This window comes from Microtus pennsylvanicus, chromosome 22, assembly GCF_037038515.1.
Source record: "Microtus pennsylvanicus isolate mMicPen1 chromosome 22, mMicPen1.hap1, whole genome shotgun sequence".
Classification (NCBI taxonomy): Eukaryota; Metazoa; Chordata; class Mammalia; order Rodentia; family Cricetidae; genus Microtus; species Microtus pennsylvanicus.
In genome coordinates this window covers 4,753,326-4,781,236 of record NC_134600.1, presented here as the reverse complement: position 1 = coordinate 4,781,236, position 27,911 = coordinate 4,753,326, and the positions used below count along the sequence as shown (strand labels likewise).

At 44.9% G+C, this 27,911-nt stretch overlaps 1 protein-coding gene and 1 non-coding gene across 5 annotated transcripts in view; both read right to left on the bottom strand.

Annotated features, from left to right (window-relative positions):
* Hecw2 (HECT, C2 and WW domain containing E3 ubiquitin protein ligase 2) overlaps positions 1-27,911 on the bottom strand; it is a 301,655-nt gene that overhangs the window by 47,961 nt on the left and 225,783 nt on the right. For all 4 annotated transcript variants that reach the window (XM_075956458.1, XM_075956459.1, XM_075956460.1 and 1 more), the window contains 5 exons: positions 25,143-25,277; positions 21,276-21,378; positions 19,049-19,145; positions 8,587-8,670; positions 4,836-4,945 (listed from right to left, as the gene is read on the bottom strand). In XM_075956458.1, coding sequence (XP_075812573.1) covers positions 4,836-4,945; positions 8,587-8,670; positions 19,049-19,145; positions 21,276-21,378; positions 25,143-25,277 — 529 coding nt within the window. The remainder of the gene's footprint in view (positions 1-4,835; positions 4,946-8,586; positions 8,671-19,048; positions 19,146-21,275; positions 21,379-25,142; positions 25,278-27,911) is intronic.
* On the bottom strand, positions 20,494-20,655 carry LOC142840101 (U1 spliceosomal RNA). Its single transcript, XR_012908887.1, has one exon. It is a non-coding gene; the product is annotated as a U1 spliceosomal RNA (small nuclear RNA).

Genomic DNA, 27,911 nt, shown 5'->3' with positions numbered 1-27,911 from the left:
CCATGTGCCACAAATATGAGAACATGGAGAAAAATAATACACATGAGGGATTTCAATAAATGTGGTGCTAGATAAATTCTCATGCCATTGACACCTAGTTTTAATCCCCTGGAAAATGCAGACCAGAAAGTAAATCTCCAATATATTAGACAAATCAGGTGCCACTGCATCTACATTCCCAGAGATGTGCCCTGAGGCAAACTTGCTGGTTTCCTATTTGGCACAGCAAACCACACGGTGTTTGCAGAGATCCTTTCCTTCGGATGCAGCTGAGGTTGGACTGGCGTTATAATGGCCCTAGAAAAACAAGCCTTCGCATTCCAAAATTTTGACGAGTTTTAGGTGAACACTCTCTCCCAGCCGCAGAAAGCAGTGAGTCAGTGTTTCCAAAGCCCCTCTTCTCTCGAAAAGACACACAAATGTGCTCGGGATGAGGAAAAATATGGAAAGGTTACCAGGTTCCTGGGCACTCAGAGTGAAGAGCGTTAAAATTTATTATTGTCATAATTTTCACAATCCCATTCTCAAACCACTAAAATGGGTGGAATTCTAGTCGCATGAACGGGACCAGGCCACTCAAAAAGTTATTTTTGAAATGTTGATTTTCCACAGCCAGCAAAGGGCCTGGCAGGAGCAGAAGTCATTCTCAGGAACAGAGATTCCTCCGCAGGGGAAGGAGGTTAGCGAGGCCTGGCTCTGCTCACGGGCGTCATTACGGTTGCCTCCGCTCCTATCAGACAGCGCACCCCATCTCAACACCAAACCAAGCCCGCTGGGATGGAGCCGTCAAGAATATGGAAATGATTTTTTCCTGCAAATTAAAACCACCACAAACACCGCTAGCAATTTAGATATGGCCGGATTACGCATGTCATTGGAAAATGTTTAATGTTCCAGAACACACTCTATTACTGCCACGAATTATTTGCGAACATCTGGGATGCTAAGGGAAGATTGTGGTCTGTCACCATTTGGAATGTCTGCGCAGGATAAGAGGACGCTCAGGCGGTCTCAAAGAGCATGCTTGTGTGAGGGCTCAGAAGACAGATTCTGGGGGGGGGGGATCTACGTTTTTCTTAGGGAAGAAGAATCTTGGAAATGCCTAGAAAAACGGGATGAACAAATCCCACATGGTTCCACTTGTTTAATCATAAAACAGCAAGGCAAAAAAGACAGTCTGCTGACAGCTTTACCAAACATCTTAGTGAAGACAAAGACCTCTCCGGATGATTCAACGCCTAAACCAGCCAAGCTAGCAAGTCAAGAAAAAATGGACTCATATCTGCCAGTGATGAATGGCTCATGGAGGGACAAAGCGTACTATTGTACATATTTCCAGAAAGAAAGAAAAAATAATAATGTTTACTGGATATTTGCAGTGCAAGGTATCCCCCACGGCTGCCGCCACAAAAAAAAAAAAAGTCAAAAGTGAGGTGATTATAACTATATCCATTTTTATTACCAAAGGAAACTCAAAGTTCTGGCAGGAGATACACTGACCCAAAGGTTCTCCACTGATAAAAGAACTCACTGAGGCCAGCCGTGAATCCTGACGTCCCTCTACACCTTTAACCTAGCCGGAGTGTCAGACGGTGATGTTCTTTCATGTGTCATCCCCATATGTGTCTCTCTCCAACTGCTCTGATGCTGATCTGTGTGTGCTTCTGCCTGTGGTATACTGTAACCTTCTCAAAGGTTCGACGGCAGCGGCAGAGGCTTCTGTCTCCATCGGCACCCCCTGAGACCTGCGTGCACACGCCTTCAGCTTCTCCAGCTGAGAGTCCCTTCCTTCCGTTTTCCTGCTTCTGACTACCGTCCAACTTTGTCTTGGGGACAACTGCACTTTATAAAAAGAGCATTCCGCACTCGTGGCATCCACTCAGCACCACGCGCCACGTTGTACCCGGCACAATCCCACATTCCGTACACTGGTTTTGAGAGCCTGCTTTGGCAGGGATAACCGAGTTTCACATTCTGGGTCTCTTTTAGGACTTCCTTCTTCCTGAGTCCTCTCAGCATTTGGCTTTATTAGCCACACCTCCTTGAAAATGGACACCTGTGGAAGCATGTTCCTAGTTATACCCCAGATCCACCCCTCCACCTTAGCAGGGCCCTTAGATACTAGAGTTCTCCACGTGACCATCCTGCTTTATCTTCTCAATGCTTCCTCTACACTTCAGGCTCCAGTTCTCAGGAAACTCAAGTTCTTGCTGTCAGTCTGTATGGTCCACTTGTCTTTGGTATCTCCTAACTGCATTTTCCACTTGTCTTTGGGTATCTCAGATTGGGAGCCCCCAAAATGTCTTACTAAAACTCGCAACGAGTCCCACTCATTTTACATTTCTTTTTAAGTTAAATCTTCTTGTTTTCTTGGCAAGTGGCGCAGATATCTGCTGGACATCATGGGCAAGAAGACCTTCTGACCTGCTTCGGCTTTTCCTTACCTGGGCTCGGTCCTGACATCTCAGCGAGTCACATGTCCCATTCCTTTGTCCCTGTGTCCCCCTCACCGCTGCCTTCCAAGTCCAGTTTTTTACCATATGTCACGTGACCCTCTCTCAAGCGACTGCTCGGCCTCCAGTCCTTTAAACTCTGACATCTTCCCTCCTGCCATCAAACTGATCTTCATAAAATCGGATATCGCTGGCATTTTAGTTTTTGTAGAGCTTCAGAGGTTTCACCAAAGGTCAGTTTTCAAGGCATGGTTAGAGCAGAGCCATGCCAGGCGGTGGTGGCGCACGCCTTTAATCCCAGTACTCAGGAGGCAGAGGCAGGTGAATCTCTGTGAGTTCGAGGCCAGCCTGGTCTACAAGAGCTAGTTTCAGGACCGGAACCAAAAAAGCTACGGAGAAACCCTGTCTCAAAAGTTTAAAAATAAATAAATAAATAAATAAAATAAAATAAATAGAGCAGAGCCAGATGCTCAAGATGGGGTCCAAAGACAGGCCACTGGGTTGAAATTCACTAAGTTATTAAGGACCTTTGCCAAAGCAGGGTGTGAACTGAGCAGGTCACATAGAAAGACCTCAATTTGGCCTGGATTTCCAGCCTGAATCTTGAGAGCTGCCTTCCACGGCTGCTCTTTCTCCTCAGCATTCCCCATCCATGCTCAGTGCGTGCTCACCCGTCTAGCCAGAATGTCCTTCTGTCTTCGGTTCATCTGGGAAATTTCTAGTTCTCCAGGGTTTTGTTTCTCTGCCCTTCCTCCACACAGCTAGTGTGAGGGACCAATCCCAGAGCTAAGCAAGTACACTATTGCCCAGTGAAATTCCCAGCCCTGCCCGGCAAATTTCTAGTCACTCACCTGTCCTTCAAGGCTGCCCCACACCCTTCATCTTCCCTGGACAACTGTTCCCACACCTGTGTTCCCAGATGTCTCACCATGACAGCATCGCCCACTGGGCTTCAGAGTCTCCGCTGACTCACTCCCTCACCATGAGCCCTTCAAAAGCAGAGACCACATTGTTCATCTCTAAACCACCACGGTCTGGCTCGGTGCTTGGCTCAGAGTTGGATGCTCAATAAATCTGTGTTACGTGGATGAATTAATAGGGCTTTTCCTGTTCGCGGTGTTCAATTAGACAGCAGTTATACTCTCAGAGCACGGTGTGAGGACATGCGTCACACATGAAAGAGCACCGTAGCTTTCGGGCACACCTGAAGTCTGGATTTCGACTGAAATAGCTTTAAATTCTACAGAAGTCTGAACAACACTGCCTAAGATAAAGATACAGTTGATAATCTGTCAACATCGTGGCTGTCTTCCCTAAAAATTCACTTCTGCCAAGTTCCACGTGTATCATCTGCTCACCCAGCTGTTTACGACCCCTTAGTTCACATCTGTCTCTTCCAACAGAGTTCAGATACGTTTTCACTCATCACCACGTTCCGTCTGTCCATTCATCTCCCCCGCACCATCTCAGACAACAGGAGGAAAACGCCCAAGTCCATTATAGCAAATAATTTAAATTCTGTATTATTTCTTAAGAGTGGAGACATTATTTTTATTGTCTATCAAAACTGTACTCTCAACCCAAATTTTTTTTTGCTTGTTTTTGTTTGTTTGGTTTTGGTTTTTCGAGACAGGGTTTCTCTGTAGCTTTGGAGCCTGTCCTGGAACTAGCTCTTGTAGACCAGATTGGCCTAGAACTCAAAGAGATCTACCTGCCTCTGCCTCCCAACTGTTGGGATTAAAGGTGTGCGCCACCACCGCTTGGTCTCAACCAAACTCTAAGTCAAAAAAAGCTCAACTAGTATTCTGTGCCTAATATTTTCCAAGAAACATTAGGCATTAGATAGCAAAACGAAAAGCAAAATTCTACAGCAGGATACATTATACTGTTGCGAAATATTTGTGTACACTGTGAAGATGTGTCTTTGCCAAGGAACCTTCTGATCGGTTTAATATAGAGCTGGATGGCCAATAGCTAGGCAGGAGAGTAGCGAGATCTCCAGGGAGAGAACTCTGGGAAGAAGGAGGGTGATTTGCTAACCAGACTCAAAGTAGGACTTGCTGTACTGAGAAAAGGTAAAAGTCACGTGGCAGAACACAGATTAATAGAAGCAGGTTAATTTGAGTTATAAGAGCTAGCTGGGGACAAGCCTAAGCCAAAGGTATCATCATTTTCAGGCTGGGGTTCCAAGAACGTCTTCCAAGAATGCATCTTACGTTACACTGCTAACATTCATCCTCCTATTTATTATCCATCAGCCGACAAACTCACAAGGAAGCCAGTTCCTTAAAAGGGCAGCAAATGCCACGCAGTGTGTACCTGTAGGCGGAGCAACCCCTGCTTGTGCTCCTCAGAGAATTCCCACGCTGTAGGCAGACTCACCTGGTGAGTTCTGGGGAGATGAAACGGGGGAGCCTCGCGGGGACTGACAGTAGCTGGGGTGCAGTAAGGCGTGTGGAGGCACATAGGACATGATCTCTTCCTCAAACAAGCTGGGGAAAGACACGAAAGAGAAGACAGATGTTAGCTAAAGAGGCTGAGGAAACCGCATCTGCGGGGAGGAAGAGGAAGGACCCTGTGGAGCCTCTTGTTTTCCTTGATTTAGCAGGTAACTTCCTTCCACAGTTTCATACTTAGAAACAGCCATATACAGGTAAAACATAATTCTGCTGTGTGCATTTTAAATGTTCTCTGTCTCTACTACGCTTGAGTTTTATTGACCTCCCTCAATCAACAATATTATTGTAGTCTGATTTCTGCACGGCTACGTACGAGCCGAGGATATCCCTTTGGCTGGCTGTGTATCAGGCCATTCAATAAACATACTAGTTTATTTATCCCTATTTTTTTTGAAAAATATTTACCCTTTCCCCATGTGGTAGTTAGAGTATAATTGGCCCCCCCCATAAGCTCACAGGGAGTGGGATGTGACTTTGTTGAAGTAGGTGTGGCCTTGTTGGAGGAAGTGTGTCTCTGTGGGAGCAGGCTTCCAAGTCTCCTATGCTCAAGAAGCTGCCCAGTGTCTCAGACTACTTCCTGTTGCCTGCAGATCAAAATGCATCCTACCCCAGCACCACGTCTGCCTGCATGCCACCATGCTGCCCCATGATAACAATGGACTGAACCTCTGAGAAGGTAAGCCACCCCAATTAAATGCTTTTCCTTCAAGAGTGTGGCCATAGTCCTGGTGTCTCTTCCTAGCAATAGAAACCCTAACTAAGACACCCCGACTGCCTGCTTTTTATTACCAACGGTGCTACTCCCCAGCCTCTGCAGGCAGTGTACACATACAATGTGCGTGCACGCGCGCGCACACACACACACACACACACACAAGCAAAAACTCCCAGACATGTAAAAATAGATACATAATTCTTAAAAATGCAAGAATGTTTTTAGCTTTTTTAATTGTACAAGATGTTGCCAATTTGTGTGCAGAGACGTTGTCTCAAGAGAAACTTCAGTCTCCTCAAGCCAGGTAACACGAGAGTGTCTCAGCCTCACTGGGCATCATTAGACTTTTTGGGGGGTCTACAAATGTCATGTCAAACAGTGGCTCATTGTACACAACTTCAGCTTTTGGTCACCAGCGTCTTCCCACACACCTGCATGAATCAAACTCTTCAAATCCTGTGAGATGCCATCTCATTTCCTTTACCGAGTGTTTGGTTCTTGTCTTTTTTGTTTGTTTGTTTGTTTTTGTTGTCTGAGACAGGGTTTCTCTGTAGCTTTGGAGCCTGTCCAGGAACTAGCTCTTGTAGACCAGGCTGGCCTCGAACTCACAGAGATCCGCTAATTGAAAGTCATTCTTCCCCTGCTGGTTATCCGTTGTCAAAATCACCCTTTCCACTTGCTACATTTTTCACGCCTTTACTTCTAGCATCTTTTGTTATACAACTTGAAAATTTTTCATATGTTCAAATTCACCTACTACTTCCTATGTGAATCCTGATAATGGCACAGTGTTAATGAAATTAGTTACTGGAATAACTAATATATAATAATAATAATTGAATATAGGAAATGAATAATTAATAGCAAATTCAACAAAGGTATTTAAATTTTTACAATATTTTATAATAGTCATGGAAAGATACCTTAAAATAGGTTCGATTTGATTTGAATATTGTGCCAAAGCAACACAGCCTCACACTGTGACTTACTGATAATCAAGCACATGTGTACCAGGACTGACCCTTCCCTCTAAGAAGTAAAACCCCAAAGAGACACAGACACACCCAGTAAGTGTGCAGCAAGTATACTCTTTCGTGTGCAAAGAAGTAAAACCCCACATTTCCCATAAGTAGTGAATACTGTTCATTAGGTAATTACAAATAGTATATTGTACCACTGTATACTATTAATAAATACATTCGATAACCCAAATAAAATGATGATCTAGAACTGAGTGTATAACATGTTCAATTCTTCAAAGGCTGTTTAGTTTCAGCGAACACGCTTATTTTCCCAGGCACAATGTGATGTAGTCTTGTTCTTTACTGGTGAGATTTTTTTTAAAACTTCCAATTCAACCATGCAGGATAGAAGAAATGCATGTAGACTATGGTCTTTAACAATGTACAAACATTTTAGCTATAATTAACGAAAACACTTAGGACCACACCACCTAAAGATTATTTAACTAAAGACAGATGGAGAATAAGCCGGTGAGCCACGGTCACACCATTTTGAAAAGCTTTTGGTTTGGTGTCAGTGAGACCATGGTAATCTGAATTCCAGACGTATTTTCTTAATTGCTGCCCCCTGCAGACACCTTGATAGTGGCGGCTGTGATGTTTATCCATCACCTGACATGCCTTTACCCACTACTCACCTTCTTAGTTCACTCCTAGTAAGAGTCGATTTCAGGCCAAAGGAAACTTCCCAACCTCCTTGCCCATTTCCCCTTCTGCCCTATAACTGAGCCCAGCTTGTGTGCGTGCATATTCCTGCTACAGGGTTTTTCTCCCAAATAAAAGCCTGTATTGTCTTAAGATGCTTGTTTCCTTGTCTGTCTCTCCTGCTGCTGACCTTCTCAGAGACAGTCTGACTATATCTGGGAGGCTGGACTATTTTCAGAACTAGTTCAGTACGTCTTGGTTAAAAGGGTCTCCGGCTAGATTGAGAAGCGACACCCTGTCCCCGAAGAGTCTTCAGAGTCAAGGGAGGAGAAACACTTTTGGGAAGTGATCGTCTCATGGGAATCTTCCTTCAACATCAGCAAAGAAGTAGCAAGAAAGAAGGCAAGGAGCACTAGGTGGGAGAAAATCAGAGTCAGGGTCAAAATAAATGGGGGGAAAAAACCAACAAAAAACCCAAGTAAAAACCAAACCAAATAAACAAACGAAAATCCCAACTCCTGGCGGCCTTTAGCACTGAGTGGCCAGCTCCTCATAGCTGCTCTTGATCTTAGGGAGGCCTCCAGGGCAGCTTCCAACCAGTGGGTCCTGCAAAGCTTGGCTTTAGCTGTGATTCTCCTCTGCTTGGGGGACGATGTGAAACATGAGGAAGTTTTGACAGCTGCCCTCGCCAAGACCTCTACAATTTAAAACCAAACCCGATCTAACCACCATGAAAGAAAACAAAAACGGGTCCGTGCCACGAAGTGCTGTCAAATTGGCAGGACTGTTGACCAAACGAAGACCTTTCCATTCCAACTTAAACTCTCAAAACCGTCAAGTAAATAGTCTACGCCTAAAATCTAGCCAAAGGAGGCAGAACACATTCTGAGAAGAAGAGGAAGAAGAGGAAGAGGAGGAAGAGAAGGAGGAGGAGGAAGACGAAGAAGAAGAAGAAAATGGAAAGAAATAGAGACATGACCTCCGCTCTGCACTGAGGGGTGAGCTGCACAGTCTTATAAGGCTACCCCCTGCTCCGTTCCTTGAGCAGGACTTTTGATTTGTTTGTCATTATAACCTTTCCCTCTTCCAGTGCTGCGAAACATGAATAAGCAAGTCTTGGGGTGGCTATCAGGTGTCATTGGAAATGAATCCTTCGGAAAGCTGCATCCTAAGTCTTCAACGCACGATTTCCTTAGACTTTGAGGAGAAAGGAGACGTCTTTAGGCTGCCAACCCTGGCATATTATTTTCTAAAAGCGGGACACTGCCGCCTGCAGTCCCAACGGCCCCTACCTCAGGAGCATGACGAGGTCCGCGTCACTGGAGAGCCGAACCAATCCAGGGGTCCCTTCAGTTCGGATAAACTGGATCTTCTCCCTGTGGGGGCAAGGAAACAGGGCAAATGGATGTGTCAGGCTCCGGGATGTAAATAATTGGATGACCACCTGTTCTATCACGGCTATCGCATTTTGGGTGCCTATTAAATGGCACTGTGTTATGGAACCTTGAATAGAACATTGTGGGACTGGATTGAGGTAGTAGAGTCCTTGCCTAGCATGCAGGAGACCCTGAATTCATTCTTAGCACTATAAGGAAAACAAACAAAAAGGACAAAACAAAACATATAATGAAAGGGCCCTATTCTATTATTATTATTATTATAGAATATTTAGAATTCTATTGCTTCCAACACTCCGCTAAGCATCATTATAGATACACAGTACTGCTCCCAGCTGGTAAAACCAGTCCCCATTCTGAGCTAAGGCCACCTGTGGGTTTGAATCTAAGCACACTTCTAACGGGGGATCCCTTGCTCTTCCGAAAGCAAGCACCCAGATTTCTCTCCTGCCATTGCAAACGTGTTGCGGAGGGATATCCATTGACTTTCCCGAAGATGAACCCACGAGTGACATGGGCCAAGCGCTGTCACACTTGGAAACAGACAGCGCCTGTGCTCGTAACCTCGGTCAAAAGAAGAAGACAGCTATTTTAAACAGTGATGCGTTCTTAGCTATGAAGACTCATCAAGCAGATTGTGTGTCTAAAGTGCAAATGGAAACAGACCTCACACGCCAGACACAACGCTGTGGGTGGGGCTGCAGGTCAGTGGTTGAGTGCTCGGCTGGAATATACAAGGCCTTGTGCGGGAGCCCTAATACAGTGCGCGCGCACACACACAGTGCACTGACATGTGATTTCTCCCATTCATTATCTGACCATAGATACATGTAGTAACACCTTTGGTTGTGCCAATCAAACTTTTTCTTTCTCTAATTTATCTCATGTTATTTCAGAGCACACCATAGCGATGTGTAAGAGGGGCGGAAAATGTAAGTGTAAGCCATGGCCCCGAAGCCATTTCCTTTGATGGAGCGTGGAAGCCACTCTGGGAGCTAAGGACAAGGCGTTCTGAGAACCGCAGCATATAAACGGAGGCACCTCTGCTTACTCTTCTAGCTTCGGTTCTGATCTGTAGAGCACCGGGCTTCACCAATTCCACTGCATTTTAGCTTTAGCTTCCTAGGAGCCAAGTCACCTTATTAAGATCCTCAACAGAGCTGAAAGCCGCGGGCTGGAAGGTAAGGAAGGCTAAGGCGTCCAGATGAAGAGTGCCCAGACACGTAGAAACTGACTTCCCTCCGGCCGCGCAGCTTACAGGGTGAGGGGATAGGCTTCAGGCCCTGGTATCCTCTGGTTAGATCTACTTGACATTATTAGTACAGGAGGCACCTGACTTTTATTGTCTTTAGAAACTTTTCTTTTCTGTCCTGTATAGTCAGCAAGAGACTATGAAGACATGGAACTTGGACATTCATTTTCAAAAGATGTGAATTTTCAAGAGATGCCCGGTTCTCTGCAAAATCTCTCTGCCTTGAAGATCAGAACCAGGAAGGGTGGTGTCCACAAGTGTTAGCATCGGATTGGGAAGCACATGATGGAAATCAAGGCCTATTATCTGGTGAATTCTTTTATAAGAGATCTAGGGATTAGATTTTAAGAAATCTAAATTAGAAAAATATTATCTTGTAGGAAAAGGAACAGTTCCTAAGAAGTCCTGTGTAAGGGCCGATAAAGCCATGCTTTGATGCCATCTCCAGCAAATACATGCTTTATCTCTCCAGTCTACCGTCTCCACTCTCCAGTCTACCGTCGCAAGGCAGCCAGGCAGATGAAACAAAAGCAGAAATCAGGCTTGCACTTTCCCCAGCTGTGCTCCCTGGAATGGGACAAGGCGATGGAACAGACGCTAGGTTCTGACCGTAGCGTGGCCTGCAGACATCCGGTGAATAAGAGGACCATCATCTCCCTCATCTGAGTCACAGGGAAGACCCAGAGAAGGCAAGGAAGGAGCCTGGCATCGGAGGCAGGAGGTCAGCGGGAAAACTGCGCATCGCTCTCTCTACACTAACTACTAGGCAACGGAAACAACTGGTTTTGATTTCTCAGATGAGAACACAGCGAGGCGGGCTGAGACCAGTTTTCTACCAGGCCAGAATATTTGTCACGGTGACAAGCTATGGGTCACGCTTCCAGGAGAAAGCACTAGAGTGTATTAGAAAACTGGTACCATCTGGTATCTTCTGTATTAGGGAGTTTTTTTTCTTTCTCTTGCCCTCCTTTCTTCTTTTCAAGACAGGTTTTCTCTGTGCAGCCCTGGTTGTCCCGGAACTCATTTTATAGACTAGATTGGCCTCAGACTCAGAGATCAGCCGGCCTCTTCCTCCTGGGTGATGGGATTAAAGGTGTGAGCCAGCACTACCCAGCTCTTTACTCCTTTCTTAGACTACTTCAGGATCCCTCTTTTCTTCAAGCATTTCTCAAGCACTTAATTTGTGCTGGGCACAGTCTCCCGTGGACTTGGAATCCAATAAAGAAAACAACATTGGGCAGTGGTGGCACACGCCTTTAATCCCAGCACCCGGGAGGCAGTGACAGACAGATGTCTGTGAGTTCGGGCAGCCTGGTCTACAAGAGCTAGTCCCAGGACAGCCAGGGCAGCTGTTATACAGAGAAACCCTGTCTCAAAAAACAATTAAAGGAAGGAAGGAAGGAAGGAAGGAAGGAAGGAAGGAAGGAAGGAAGGAAGGAAAGAAAGAAAGAAAGAAAGAAAGAAGGAAAGAAAGAAAGAAAACCACAAAAATGCCTACCCGGGAGCTTATGGTGCTATAGCAAGCCAAAGGCAATTCCCAATAGTATATAAACCTATGCCAAGTGTTCTGTTCCTATACCCCAACTCTGTTTTAGGCCTTAGCTAGAGTTTTTTTTCTAAAGTCTTTTCACGTAAAAACAAAAACGAGCTTCGTTTATTGATGCTTAAGAAAATGAACCAAGGGAGAGGAAGAGAGAATTCAGCAGAGTCTCAGAAATGGCACCTACTTTCCAAGAATGCAGAAGGAAATGCTCCTTGGTTATCACTGATTTGCCCAACGTCCCATAGACCATTGTTCCTCAACCGGCTACCTTGTCTATGAGAAATCTGCAGATGCCACGCCAAGTTCTGCAGCAAATTTTAAGTGTTTTCTCATGATTGAAGCCATGTAGAACACATGCATGACTGTCTGCCACCATGGGACTTCATGTCCCATGACGTGTAGTTGCAAGACAAGTACTCAGCAATTAGACACAGACTCTTCAAGTGTTAGCGAGCAGGGCTGTCTACCCTTCCACTGATGTGGAAGTCCCTTCTGTATACTGTGAATACCACTGGTTAATAAAGAAACTGTCCTAGGCCTGTGATAGGGTAGAATAGAGTAGGCTAGGCGGGGAAAACTAAACTGAATGCTGGAAGAAAAGAGGCGGAGTCAGAGAGAAACCTTGGAGGTGCCGCTGGAGACAGATACGCTGGAACCTTGCTGGTAGGCCATGAGCTTCATGGTAAAATATAAAATAATAAAAATGGGATAAATATGTAAGAGCTAGCCAATAAGAAGTTAGAGCTAAAAGGCCAAGCAGCGATTTAATTAATACAGTTTCTGTGTGGTTATTTCGGAGTCTGGGTGGCCGGGAAATGAACAAGTGGCTTCCATACTACATTACACCACCAGGGCCTTGTTGTCAAGTATGGCAACAGCACCTGTCTTCTGCTCATGCACAATTCTCTTACTGGAAGGACAACTTTTCTGCTACACTATTAATTTCCATGGAAATGATCAAGGGACGCTAAGTCATAGAGGTTGCCACAGGCTACAGAGAAAATGAAGAGATGAACTTAAAAAGGATATTATAGAGTTATGCTAAGTAACGTATGAACCCTGCTCACTAACACTTGAAGAGACCATGTCTAATTGCTGAGTGCTTCTCTTGCAACTACACGTCATACAACATGAAGTCCCATGGTGGCAGACAGTCACGCATGTGTTCCATATGCTTCTCTAATGTTCATGGCTTCGATCACCAGAATGAGAAAACACTTAAAACTTGATGCAGAACTTGGGGTGGCATCTGCAGGTCTCATTCTATGAACAGAAGTTCAAAAGCATCCTGCAAATAGAAAAGTGGTGGAATTCACACATCACGGGATGCATTCACTAACATCTTCACTATAATATTTGGGAATATTCTAAATAAACTGATGGGCTAAACCAACAAATCTGTGACTACAAGAGAGTTTTCTATTGTGAAGGAGATATGGTGACCAGGATAATGCCGAGGATGCAAGTCACAGACCATCAGAGACCAAAGCATAGGACTGAGTCAAACACCGGGCAAACAAAGACACGTGCCTCTTTCTACTGGTAACAGTCTCAATATCTATTATTTGACTCTTGAAAAAAGATCTCAGATAAAGTATTCATTCTCTTGCCTCTCGGCATTCTGGCAAAGATAAGTCTACAACCTGTGTGTATCAGTTTAATGTGGGATAACCCTCTGCCCAAGGACAGCATATGAAGTGGATTTGGGAAGCAGAGAGAGGGGACGGGAGCTCGGCCCAACCTCTCTATACATCGCCCTAGTATTGCAGTTCATCCAGAAACAGCACACCCTTTGGGGGACTTACAAAAAGAGAATTAATTTATATTATATAATTTTCTCAGTTTTAATTTATACATCTCTTGGTTTGTGGTTCATAAAAATTATAATCACAGGAAATTGATATGAGTTTTATATTTAAACATATTTAAGTTTCTTCAGACAGAAGAGGCCACAGTCAATGTGAGTGATCTACTATTCCTCTAGTCCTTTCAGAAAATGAGACTGGATTCATATGAACTTCCACAGAGCTGCTTAGTATCTGGAATTAACACAGTTTGAGACATGTTACTAACACGCTCGACTGTAATTAGAGGATTCTGAATATTATTTTAATATATTGATTCAGCTAATATATAGAATTGAAAGGATCCTAAAAAGCAAAACCAAAACCAAAATAAGCAAACACCCTTTTGCCAGGCATGGTGGCACAAGTTTTTAATCCCAGCACTCGGGAGGCAGAGGCAGGTGGATCTCTGTGAGTTCAAGGCCAGCCTGGTCTATAGAGTGAGTTCCAGGACAGTCAGGGCTACACAGAAAAACTCTCTGTCAAAAAGCCACCCCCCCCAAAAAAAATAAACAAGAAGGGGGGGGAGGAAGGAAGGAAGGAATTCAATCTTAGTGGTTTATAACAAAGATTATAAATTCCTTTCGAGGTACGAGTGAGTCTCTGGGGGACAAAGGTCCTTCTCCCTATATCCTCTGGCCACATGCTTCACAGTGTTTATGCACAGGAAAGCCTGGTAAAATGTCAGGCACTTGATCAGCCAATGCCAAAATAACTGCGTTCTAACACCCACACTCCATGTTGGTCACGAACAATAGTGCTATCACTTTCTGCTGTGGCAGGAAAACAGAATCAGGATGCTGACTTCGGGTTCATGGCTGAACTGGAATCGGCCGAGGACAGTGAAAAGACATTCAAGACGACGGCAGGAAAAAGTGGCCCGCGTGTGCTGCCCCTCACACCCAGCTTGTAACCACTTCCTCCCAGGGCACAGATCTGCCTCCAGAGAGGGACTCTCTTGCAGGGGGGAGGTCATTTGAGGACAAGGAGCAATGTCTTAAGACTGGAATTCCCAGAGAAAACAATCTCACTGAAACCAACCGTCTCTCCGGTCTTGCAGTTAAAGAAGGGCATGCCGCGTCGAGGCGCTCCCTGTACTTGGGTTCCTGCACAGGCATTCGGTAATGCAGTGGCAAACGCGTGCTTCCCAAACTGCCTGGGACAATTTTAGAGAAGCATTTGGAGTCCCCTAAGGCTACATACCCAAGAGAGGGAAATTAGCGATAGACATGATGGCTATCCCAGGACAGTCTGCCTTGACAGAAGGCCCACAACAGAAAGGCTCATTTTCTTCCTGCTTGCCGCTTTGTAGGTTGGGTTTAGAATGGGACTCTTCTGGACACACAGAGATGACATGAGTTGGCCACGTGTTGAGGATATCTTATAGGTGGATGTAAATCAACTAAATCATCTACAGGCCAAGGACTAAGACGGGCTTAACTCCGCCTCTTCATCTTGAAACAAGCAGATTTAGAATGCAAATACTTAGCCTGGAGCTTATTCTGTCGTTGGCCTTCAAAGACTAAACTCGCAAGCCTGTTATTAGATGGGCCGCAGAGTTATTTATGCTTTTCCCAACACGAGGCTCTGTTGGAAACAGAGTCAAGCTAGGCTTCTGGAGATCCGCTCTTTTTCCTGTGCCGCTGTTGGCAATCTACTGAAATCATAGCGTGCGTTCGTTCCACGGATTTGTAGTGAAGACTCGATAAGGAATAGTAGACTAGACACTGACCTCTCCTTAAAGTAGGACTCGTGCTATGGGTACCACATGGCTCACCTGAAGGGTTTATGTTTCTCACAACTCAGTGCTGATGGGAACCATGCATCCAATAAAACACAATTCTATACACAGTAGTGCCCTTTTCTCTAAGGCCCTGGAGCTGGAGTTACACGTGGTTGTGAGCCACCCAACATGGGCGGTGTAATATTAAACTGGAGGCATCACCCCAGCCCTCTAACACCCCTATATCCAAGAAGTCTGGGATGACTGGAAGCCCCTGGCCTGGCAGCTGCCCTGGCTTGGACTCCAACTCCCAGCCTGCCAAGCGGTGACCCCTCCCTGGGGAGGGTCAGGACCACTCCCCCAGGCTATTTAGGCTTGCTCAGGAAAGAACATTTGTTTTTTTTGGGGGGGTTATGTGGATTGACACCCCACCTTCCTTTGCCATGCTCTCCTGGCCACCCAAGAGTGCAACATTTATCAAACATGGGCATTTTAATTTGGTTTATCTGGTCTGCCTGAATTCTTTGTGCCGGTGGAGTGGCTCGTCTTAGGAAATATTCCTAACAATGGCTACTGGAAAGCAAACCCAGGTCCTCTGAGAGAGCAGTACACAGTCCTAATCGCTGAATCGTCTCCCGCTCTGGACATTCATCTCTTAACTGGAGGATCTGAAGGGACAAGCTGGCACCATTCTGGCCTTATGATAGGCTAAAGAGGAAACCGGGATTTCAGACCAGCCGTTGACACAAACGCCATTCTGTATGTGGACAAGCATGAGCATTCTCTCTCATGAAAAGAGAAACGTGGAATCTCATGAAAAGTGGCTGTGAATAAAGCCGAACCAGTTGCTCGCTCTGCTCTGGTTTAGGAGGAAGCAGAAAACGCAAAAGACGCACAAGGCCAAGAGACCGCTTCTGTCCCCCAGTGCTGTCCCTTCCTCAGAGGACAAGGAAGCCTGTGCTTCTCTCCAGTGGTTGTGCTATCAGTAAGGAGGACACCGGACTCTGGATCGGTGTCAGGAGTCCCTGGCCAGGCAGGAACAGATAGCTCAAAGACACCTGCGAACACAGATGAACCACGGGGTCTAGTCTGCAATTCAAGGTCCAGAAGCTAGTCTCTGCTTTTAGGGCGGTGTTAGTGGAATTGCTGTGGACTTCCAGGACATGTCCCAAGGGAGGTTCATCAGCCATCAGGATTGTGGTCCCCATGGGGACTGAGGGACCCTGGCTCCTAAAGCTTACATTCAGCTTCCCTGCTGTGAGGCGAGCATTTAGCCTTCAGCTGTGCTGTTCTCATCTGGTGATGCCTGCCTGCCCCTCAGAGGACCAAAGACAACTGGTCCACCAGATCAAGGACTAGAAACACTAAAAGGAATGTAAGCTTTTTTCTTTATAAATCAATTATCTCAGGTATCTTGTTATAACGACAGCTGACTAACACAATCTATCAAAAATATCACTTAAAGCTGAGATTAAAAAAAAATCACAATTTAGACTCCACCCCTATATTTGTGGGAACGTTCCTTACAATGCAGTTTTTTTTTTAGCTCTATGAAACAGAATGTTCTCTCAGATACATGAACTTCTTCTTTAAGTTGTCAGGCTAAGCAAACACACCGGGTAGGGGAAACAACATTATCTCATCGACTTAAGTTCCTGCTTCATTCGGCCAGTCATGCTTGTTGAGGCTTCCCATGGCCACAGTCTGCAGAGGCTCGAATCGTACATAGATGGAAACATCTCAAAGAAAATATGAAGTCATTTCTCCATAAGAGATTGCCATGTGAGCGCTATGCAGAACTGTGGTTAACTGGGGGAGGGACCCTGACGGCCACTGAAAAAGTTAAAAAATCCTTGGTCGTCTTAGCAATAAAAAGCAGAAAGAAAACAAAACAAGGCAGAAGTTGGCTGTTATCAGCTGGAGCTTCCCATCGCCCTTTAATATGCTTGCTAATGTTCTAAGCCATTAGAGACTTGTGGTAAGCCAGATGCTCTGTTCAGGTCAACTACATCATGCAGTTCCCAGGGGATGGGAACGCGAAGAGATGCTAATTACCTTAAATAATAAGTTAGCGTACAAAGGAAAAGCACAAACCTTAAGCATTCACACTCTGAGTGTTTTGTGGGGGATGGGATTCATTAGAAGATCCCCCTCCCACCCTGGCCATGTGTATGTGTGTGCAGGAAGTAAAACTGAGAGAAACTAGAACCATCTTTCCCTCATGATTAACAAGGCAGGAAGAAGTTGTTTTGCACTGAGGAGGTCCAGAATCCCTAGGATCCTTAATTCCAATAGAAGGTTGAACTGGCTAACTCACTTCTGCAGTTTTATTCATCTCTAGGGGACCCTGGATTGCCGAGGAGACACCCAGAGGAAGAGACATTCAAAATCCGTAACTGTGTTGTCTTAATAATATTTGTGGCGGTCAAGAACAGCCTGCTTAGGTGAAGAGAACACCAGGACTCCACTTTGGAAACCCACAATTATGTAAACTAGGATTCTAACATAGTCATTGTTTGTGTGCCTTAAAATTTTGCCTAATTTCTCGTCTTCAGAAACACAAGGTTTCTGGGGCTAAGGGCTGCATAATAACATGGGCAATTTAGTCACGGTATAGAAAGTGCTTTTAGATCTCTGAGCAGCAAGGGACAGACCTCAGGGGACGGGTGAGCTAGACACACTCCCTACCGGAAAGAATCTGAGAACCTAACTGAGAAATGAGAACTTGAAAAATCAAATCAGAGCAAGAAAGTCGCTTAGTCAGGAATACAAAGAACGGCTTCGGACATCACACGATTAACTATCAAATTAGTGTCTAGTCAGGCTATATTGCACCTGGCCGTGCCGGAAAACTACATGGAGATGCTCAGAGAAAACACTGCCTGAGCTTGACCCATGCTTCTTGGATGGCGTTTCTGGAGAGGGTAAGGGAGGAAGAGGAGAGACAGACAGACGGACAGATGGACGGATAGATGATAGATAGATATAGAGGCATTTAGATAGATAGATAGATAGATAGATAGATAGATAGATAGATAGATAGATAGACAGACAGATAGAGGCATAGAGGCAGATAGACAGATAGACAGACAGATAGACAGACGGACAGACAGACAGACAGACAGACTGTGTGTTGGACATTGAGGCCTGGCATTTTGCATTTTATAAAGCTCCTACATTATTTGGGTGAAAACAAGATGGGTCAGCTTTGAGAAGCACTGCTATACACGGCAAATATCATCTATACGATATGATATACTATATATGATGCTATATCATCGGCAAATGTATCTCTACCATAAAAGGTAACATGTAAATCAAGTGGGCGCCAAGTATAACACTTCCCTTCTTACCCCCGGTGACGCACAGCCTGCTGGGACATGGAAACACTGTCCAATATCCCGAACGTAAGAGCCACTTTGGAATTGCAAGGTTTCAAAGGTGGAATGATTTAAAAAGAAAGTCCCTGCTTGACAAACCAAGAAGAAGCCAAGTCTACAGGGAAGAGGAGCACAGTTTAGGAAGGGAGAGGGAGGCTGTAACAGTGACATCGGTGTATGGTGGGCTCTCACAGGGAAACCAGATTCTCTACGTGGCTCTGCTATGTTTTCATTAAGGAAAAAAATGGAATTTCAAGCCTGGGACTTGATAAATCTCAACTCGATAGAAGACTACTCTTGTTGATTCAAGCCACAGTTAAAACGTCAGTGTCATTGTTGTAAGCTGTGATGTAGTCTTGGTTGGACACCTTTGTCTCCTTTTAATGTTTCTTCTGTAAGGTTGATTGTAGCTTATTTAGCCAATCTTACTCAACTCTTGTGCTTAGGAGAGAAACTGGGACTAAACCGTGCTGGTGTTGATGACAGAACTTATTCATATATGATCCTTGTAAACAATGTCAGTTGGGAAGCCACCCCCCCAGATGACTGGCGGTGCCACTAAGATTTGATATGGGTGTTGATGCCCCTTGAAACAAATCCCGATACCCTGGTTACCTGAGTGAGTGGTTTCTGGTAAGATCGGGTTGACGCTCTTGGAGAATTTCAAAGATGTTGGGTTGACGCAAAAACGCAACGATTTTGTCATTGTAGGCTGGAAGAAAAAAGTAAAAAGAAACAATGATTCTTAAAAAAATCTACTACTACTTCTATGATGATATAAATTCACATAAAACCAGACTTTAAAAACTACATTTTATTGCTAACATCCATTCCCCCCCCCAAGTCCTCAGTTTGGAGCTATTCTGCCACTTTTCCACTTTGTCTAAGCTGTTACATGATTCTTGGGCTTACACTTGCTACTTGCTATTCTTGCTATTCTTTTTCAATATATCTCATGAGCCAAAAATACTTTCAAATGAGAAGATTAGTTCACTAACAAGATTCTAGATGGTCATAATTTTAAGTTTACCAAAATCAACCTGAAAGCCAGGCATGGCGGTACAGGCCTACAGTCCCAGCACTTGGGAGACTGAAGCAGGAGGATTGAGTTTGAGGCCAACCTGGGCTACATTGTACGACTGCCTAACAACCAAACCAAACCAAAACTACCACCATCAACGAAACGCCAGCAGAAGACAACCTCACAGATATTGACAACCATAAGAAACGGGAAATTGTCTTCTGGTTGAATAGTAGCTAGTCAGAGAGGTAGAATCAGAGACTCACCCAACCCCCAAAACAATAGTCACCAGTAACAGTGACAGCTACGGCCACAGTGTTAATGACAAGCCATTCTCTAACTCTACATGGAAATAAATGCCAAACACAAACAGCTCCACACCAAACAACTGCAACACCATCACCAACTACGGGCAAACATATATTTTTAAACAATCTACAACCTACTTATTATGGCTACAGAAATGTCAAAATTGATAAAAAAAATTTATTACGTGTTCCATTATTACCTCTTTTGTCAGGAAAATGAATCTGCATCCTTAAGATTCTTCTGCTTAGTTATATTACTAGTAATCAGGAATCGGTAATAAATATAATTCAGAGAACCAAGGTGAGAGGGTCTGAATTCACAAACAACAGGGAGCCTGGTAATTCTACAGGCAGCTGTGTCTAAAATGCCATACTGTCTACACATACATATTTTAGCTAAATGTTTCAAAAGTTTTTAAATGCTATCTGTTAAGACTGAATTCTAATGTCAACACCAAGAATCCCTAAGTTAACATTTCATGATATATTAACTGAGGACATCGTTTTATTTTCCATCCAAGATCAGAGGCGAGATACTTCTTATGCAATAACTTTAAAGCTTTAGAAAGTTATGCATGTAGTATAATATATATTATTAATAATTATATATTAATAATGATACTATAAGTGTGGACAGACATCAACCCTAGATATCTTATCTTGTGGTTATCTTTAAGCCATGGGTAGTACACCGTATTTTGTTGCAGAAGTGTTTTTGTTTGTTTGTTTCTAGGGTAGAGAAACAAGCCCCTACCCCCCACGACAGGCTATGTGGTCAAGTTTCCCACACTTGGGGAAATCCCAGGGTCAGCTCATCTGGAGCACAACGCAGGTGCCTCGCCCTGGGAGAACCACCTTCATGAGCATGGCATATCCCCTGCCAGGTTAAGTATGTTTGTGTTTTGATGTAAAAACAGACAAAGAGAAAGCTGTTTTGCTTTAAGGTGGGGAGGGAGTTTAGCCACCTCTCTACAGTTTGTCTGCTCTGCACGCCTCGGGGGCTCCAGGTTGGAGACCGTGACTCTACTTTAGCTTCACTGTTTTAATAACAGTTCAAAAATGGTTTTCAGACCTGGAAGCCCACATCCGTTGATTTCAGTTTACTATTCTGGAGGCTTTGTTGCTATTCTGTGTGTTATAAAAAGCCCGTAAGAACGTGGAAGCCTTGCTTGGTTGGTGAATGAGGCTACCACGGATTCACACACCCCTTACATTCCATCCTAGGATGCGATATATTCTAATTATACGTTTGTTTGAAAGCTTAATTTACAGTGATTGCATATTATTTCATTAGTGTTCCTTACCTTCAGCAACCCAATACTTGCTAAGCGGGACTACAGGTTTTATAAGGCAGAAGCTCTCTGAGAATCAAGGGACTAAGATATAGTTATAGTGGCTTAAGGACAACGGAAGGAGGAGTGGGAGGCTGGCAGGGGGCACCCGTGGGCATAGTGTGCACTTTATACAGTAGCAGGATAACGCGGATAAAGATGTGCAGAAACAGCTGACGTACCCACTGGAACCATGTCCTGGTACTGCGGCCTGCTGACGGTATTGAATGTGCTGGACGGTCTGGGAAGAACGGGTGGTCCCGCGTGCCGAGAGTCTTCGCCTACCTGCGAAGACAAGCAACATTTATGTCTGCACCAAGAGCTCCGGGGCTTTGCATTGGCATCTCAAACCGAGTTGTTCAAAACACTTGGGGGCCAATAAGCAATTGATCAGGACAGGCGCCAGCTAAGGTGCTGAGGCCAGGTCCTTGAAAGGTCTGTTCTTAAGGCTTCAAGCTGATGGGTGAGACAGGTCCGTCAGTGACAGGAGCTGGGCCAGTGAACATGCATGGCTCGGGAGTTCAATCTGCTTGCCTTTACCAAGGCCGCAGAAGCAAAATTGAAGAATTGCTGAGCAGGATTGTCTGCACGGCCAGAACCCCAACCTGCCGCAATACGGTCAAAGGGAAGAGCTGGGTGATACAAGATGCATCCGGCTGCGCCTGGATATTCCTTCTTTTAGCTGAGGGAATTCCCTGCCTCCGCAGAGGAGGAGCTGAGCTGCGGCAATCTTCCTGCGGGGTTGTGCAGTAGGACATTATCTCCTCAGAAGCAATTTTATACGCTCATTAGAGGAGCTGGTGTAACAGCTCTTTCTGGTTTGAGCCTCCCACACCAGACGGCTAACAGGAGCAGGTGTGCATGATCTAAATACGGTTTCCTTTTTTTATAATCCCTTGATTATTCATTGCGCCTCTTATAGGCTTAGGAACCCCTACAGATAGATAACCAATCCATTCATCTGTGCTCGTGCCAGGAAAGTCTAACCTTGCTTTAGCTTCTGTTCTAGCATCTTCTCGCATATTCCAAAAGGCTTTTAAGGAGAGGACAGGAGGTGACACTGGACTGGTACACTGACACTTTTTAGACGGTGCTCCTACCCCCTCATGCTGAAATCCTCAAGGCCATTTTATCATATTATATCAGCTGGGTACTTTTTGAGGCCATCTCTACAGCCCCTCCCATCAGAAAGAGCCTTTCCACCTCCCCTGCCCCGCCCCCATCCTTCAGGAAGGGCTCTCACTCATTCTTCAAAGTAAAGTTCAAACAGCCCCATCTTCCTCTACCAAACCTTCCCTTCTCTTCAAGGTGAGGTTAAACATAATCTTCTCCTCTGAGCTCCCACGGGGCTCGGGGATATTTCAAAATCAGCTGTCATTATCAGCCATTTGTTATTTATTTCCTATGTCCCCATAAAGCTGGAAACAATTTAAAAAGTCCACATTATTACTAAAAGGAGTTATTAAAATGCAGCTTTCTTCTTCAGCTATTAAAAACAATGTACTGTGATTGGTTATGGTGGTTGGTGTTCGGGGTGCCACGGTGTCCATGTGGTGGTCAGAGGGAAAGTCTGTGGAGGGAGTTCTCGCTTTCCACTCTCTCATGGGTTCCCAGGATCAAAGTCAGGCCACTAGGCTGTGCAGCAAGAGTGTTACACACCCTGCCCTGGCATCCTTGTGGGCCCCTTAAAAGTTTATCAAGGCCGGGTGGTGGTGGCGCATGTCTTTAATCCCAGCTCTCGGGAGGCAGAGGCAGGTGGATCGCTGTGAGTTTGAGGCCAGCCTGGTCTACAAGAGCTAGTTCCAGGACAGGCTCCAAAGCTATGGAGAAATCCTGTCTTGAAAAAACAAAAGATAAAAAAACAAACAAGAAAAAAAGGTTTATCAAGGACTTTTTCCCTCTTATTTTCAATCATTTCAAATATCACTTTAAACTTGCTCTCCGTACTGAGAATGTGGGAAATAGGCCCTAATTATTTGCATTCATTACACCGTCAACCACGATGTGTCTGCACGGCTGCAGGTGTTTGTCCACAGCTGCAATAGCAGCGGCAGACCCTGCTGAATGAGGCTTGCATGGTCACAGTGCGGACCCTCGATGTAACCGCAAGCTTTCTCAGCCTGCTCCTTCTGAGTTACTGGCTTTGAGGAATGCATCCAGCCACTCTGAGGAGATTCGGTTATCATCTTCACATCTTCAGACGGAGGAGCGCTTAGCTTTTCAAGACACCAGTCTATGTAATTTCCCTCCTGCCAGAGTGTTGCCATGTGTCAACATTTCCTAGAACAGCCAAAGGTCGCAAAGCCTTCACTTCTTAAAACCAGGCCACAAGATAGCGGCTAACTCCTCCAAGAAACACAGGCAATGCCTCGAGCTGCCCTGCTTCCTGGGTGTTCATCCAGAAGAACAGCCTCTGAGAAAGGTTGGATGATAATGTGGCCGCCTGCTGGGTTACTCTGTTTCACTGTTCAGTTCCCAGCAGTAGAAGGGAGATTTTCATTTAGTTGCTAATATACTCTTGATGGGCTCTGTCCCACAGACTGGCTACTTCTAGACTTTGAAAGTCATAAATAGGAGGTGGTGGCGGGGAGGAGGCAGAAATCTTTAATAAATTAAAAAAAAAAACAATGTTCTGAAGCAGGGGTGCTAAAAGAAACGGGGGGAAGTACCGCTATTAATCTCTCATATTTTCTCAAAAACATCGCCCTGACTAGACAGAACGGCCACCTTCAGCTTGTGAAGCCACCGTCAAGCAAATGGTTAAAGCGGACTGTCCACGTGCTAAAGCTAGGCAGGGTCCTAATCATGTATACATCTAGGCAAGGTCCAAGGGTAAGAGTTCGGTTGTACTTGGTGAGATAAACGCTGTTCGTGTCCTCCAGTTCACCACTCATGGTTTACAGAAAAGCATGATAAAGATTTATGGGCTACTCATAAAGCATAAATATTTTCATGCATAGCTCACCCTGCGTTAGACCTATACATCATTTTTATATGAGCTTCTCGTGTATGTTCTTCTATAAACAGGGCTCACGTGATGCATTAAAGCAGCATGAACAGCACGGGGGGGGGGGGATTCCACGGGTGGAATCTTGATGAACTGAACCCAGTTACTTATTGCATTCATAATTTTTTATTACAAGAAAGCCCTCAGAACATTTGGCCTACGGTATCATATTGGAAATCGGATACGCGTTTAGGAACGGCAGGCAGGAAAAGAAATCTTAATTCCATTTGTCTAAGGGTCTCCCTCCAAAGGGCGCACAGCAAGCCACAGTGCACACTCAAGCCGTAAGCTCCCTTGAGGAGGAGACACTTCGCCCTCAAACAGTCCTTTCACGCTTTTAAGCCGTTGAAAGAAAAATGAAACAAGAGGGGATTTTTATGTGTTTGGGGCTAGGGTGCTGCAGAGCCCTCATGTGGTCACCACAGACCACTGCAAACTGACAAAGCAGAATTCAGGGCTGTCCACTCGTTCTTAGTTCAGACCGTTTTCTCTGTGCGGTCAGCACATGAACCACTTCTGTCAAATACATCTGAATTTTAGACAATACCAGCCAAGGATTCCACGGCCCTATGGATTCACCCTTGGATATCCGGATATTTTAATGGCATCCAGTAAACCTCACTTCGGGAATTCTTCCCTGCGGAAAAGACAGTTTTAGCCCCACTAAAGTTCATTCATTGTTTTTTCTTATGAGACTGTCCTTGGGTGTGCAAAGGGATTATTGTCTTCTGTGTGCACTAATCAGTACCAATTCCGTCTGGGTTAAACATGAAACTTCATTCTTCAGTCGTTCATCATATACCCAAACTACTAAAATTTGCAATTTAGCTTAGAGGTATTTTCAGAGAAACCTTGTCAACATTCCGGAACGTTCGAAGCCTATAAATGATACACTTAAATTGAATAAAACCAAACTAAACTAAAAACTAAAAGAAAACCAGAAAACGAAACAAGCAAACGACAGAAAAGGCAACACAATTTCACACAGTACCATATCGGCATCCTACCGGTTGTCATCGCCAATCGACTGGCCACGACTTACCTCGCCAGCACTGTGGCTGCGTTGCCTGGTCAGGTGTTGCCGATGAACCAGCGCGCTCGTGGGTCTGCTGCTCTGAAGTGGGAGCCGAGGGTCGATGAACGTGGTGGTCCGGGAGTTGTGGTCAACAAAAAACGCCTAGGATACAACCCATTGCATCAGCGGAGCGGCCAACAGGTGTCGCGCGCATGCGCGCGTCTCAGCAGACCTAGGGCACGGCGCAGTCGGGAAACTACCCACTCTCGGGTGGTCATCTGAGTCTCGTTTTCGCACAATTTCCAACCCTTGGAAGAATGACTTGATCTCCATCAAGACAGGGTGGACTAGGGAAAGGCGCATCTAGCCTGCATCCAGAGTGAAGACAGCAGGGAGGAGCATGACATGAAGTTTTAGAAAATGCTCTAGGTCATCAAAGATGTGACCTTAGAAGGAGGCCATGGGGTGGATATCTGGAGCTGGGTGTGGCGGCACAGGCCTGTCATCCCAGCACTGACTGTGGAAACAAAAGCATCCTTAGGTGGAGGAGGCTACCCTGGGATACACAGGGAGATCCTGCTTCAAAACAAAGCAGTGGCCATAACAATGAGTGGGAAGGGCATCTGGACTCTTCTAATTGGTGCTCTTGGGGCCCCTCCCACACCTGGTTACTACAAAAGTCTAATCATCTGAAACTTCACCATCAATGACTCTCTTCTTCCCTTTCCAAAGCAATCAACTACTAGACTCTGCCTATTTTCCCTGTGTCCAGTCCTCTCTCTGTCCCCTCCTGGCCTCTGAGCACACTCCACTATTCCAGGAGCTCATTCTGCATAAGAACCACACCACTAGTTCCTCAGTAGTCCCCATCTCCCTGACGCCTTTATTCCTCAAACCTTTTAGAAGACTCTTTCTCCTGAGCACTTAGATGACGTCACGACTCTAAAACAAAGCTTCTAACGGCCACCCAACGTCTCTAATGTACCCCCCAAAACTTGGGACAGTTCTCACAGATCCTAAAAAACAAAGTATTTGATTTTTTTTCTTTTTTACCCTCTTAAATAAACAAAGCAGAACAATGACAGAACAAGAATGTTCCAGGCCTCTCATCACACTATGGGGTTTCTAAGTACACACACTGAGTGTGTCTTCCCCGAGCTAAGAGAGACTGGAGCATCCTTGGTCTTATCTTATCACTATGAGACATGCATGGGTGAGAGACCTTCATAGCCTCTTACGGACAGGTTCTGGCCTCAAATTTCACGCTAGCCTTCACTTTATTTAGGTTTCTAACACACCTGTTCATTATTCCCGACATTATTCAAAATGTCACGAATAGCAATCATTTCTACAAACAAGCATGTTTATTTAACTCCTGCCTTTAAAAAACAGATATTATGGCTGGGGCGGTGCTGGCGCCACTTTTAATCCCAGCACTTGGGAGGCACAGGCAGGCGGATCTCTGTGAGTTCGAGGCCAACCTGGTCTACACAGAGAGTTCCAGGAGAGGCTCCAAAGCTACACAGAGAAACACTGTCTCGAAAAACCAACCCACCCCCCCAAAAAACCCCAGCAGATATTACCAAGTCTCTTTTTGTATAAATTTTACTACAAACATAATAATATAAACCATGTTACTTAAGAGAAAATATAAAAAGTGCTAAAATAGTATGGCCTAATTATGTAGCACCTTAGGAATGCTTTCAAGGACGGGTGGCAACCACAGGCACCATGATGCACCAGTAATTACAAGACACAAATGGGTGTCTGCAGGTAGGTCAGTGCGGATTTGCATACAGTGTCAGAACCTAATTTGACGTTAACAGGCTTGTTTCAAACCCATTCTCTAAGGAATTATGTAAATGTCCCGAGGGAAGAAGACTATTCTCCCTCACCCTGCCATCCTCAATCGCTTTCAGGGCTGACCTGGGAAAAGGCAGGCGCCCAAGAAATAGCAAAGCGCTCCTAACAGCCTCCCAACCCTCGTGACGGGGCAGCTCCCACCTAACTATCTATAAAAAGCACAACAATAGCTAAAGATGTGGAAGAATTAAAAAGAAATGAAAGGGGTATATAAAACATAAGGTCTGAGAAACTAAAGATTAAGTTGAGAACTAAATAGAAGACAAAGTTTTTTTTGTTTTTTTAAAAGCAGGGTTAAGGTTTTTATTTTTATTTATTTTTTGACTTTTTCTTTTTTTTTTATTGATTTTTATTGAGCTCTCCATTTTTCTCTGCTCCCTCCCTGCCTTTCCCCTTCCCCCCTCAGCCCTCCTCCAAGGTCCCCATGCCCCCAATTTACTCAGATCTTGGAAGAGAAAGTTTTGAAACTCAAGTTATAGATATGAACAAACTCTCAGACGAAAACATTCAAAGTAGGTGACAAAGTAATCACTTTGCTTGGGACCCAGAAAAGGACACGTCCATTTCTGAGCTCCACCCTGCCACTCACTCCGAATGTAATTCTGGGCAAACTGCCTCTAAGTTTAAGGTTTAGTTTATTATTTTTTTTCCCTGTTAAATTATGACATTACATCTATGTTCAAGCAAAGCTAAACCCATTTTTAAACACCATTTCTATGACCTTTCAAATATGAGTGACTGCTATTATCAGGAAAAATAGTTTTCAATTCTGATCCTTTTCCCTAAACATTCCAGAGTTTCTTGCTACAGTCCACACACGAGGGTGGAAAAACAAACCGCAAGGACCATAGAGAATCAGGGAAAGGAATTCTCCCTGACCCCTCGCATGCGAGGGGCCATGACGAAGTGGAATATTCCATTTGTAGCTGGCAA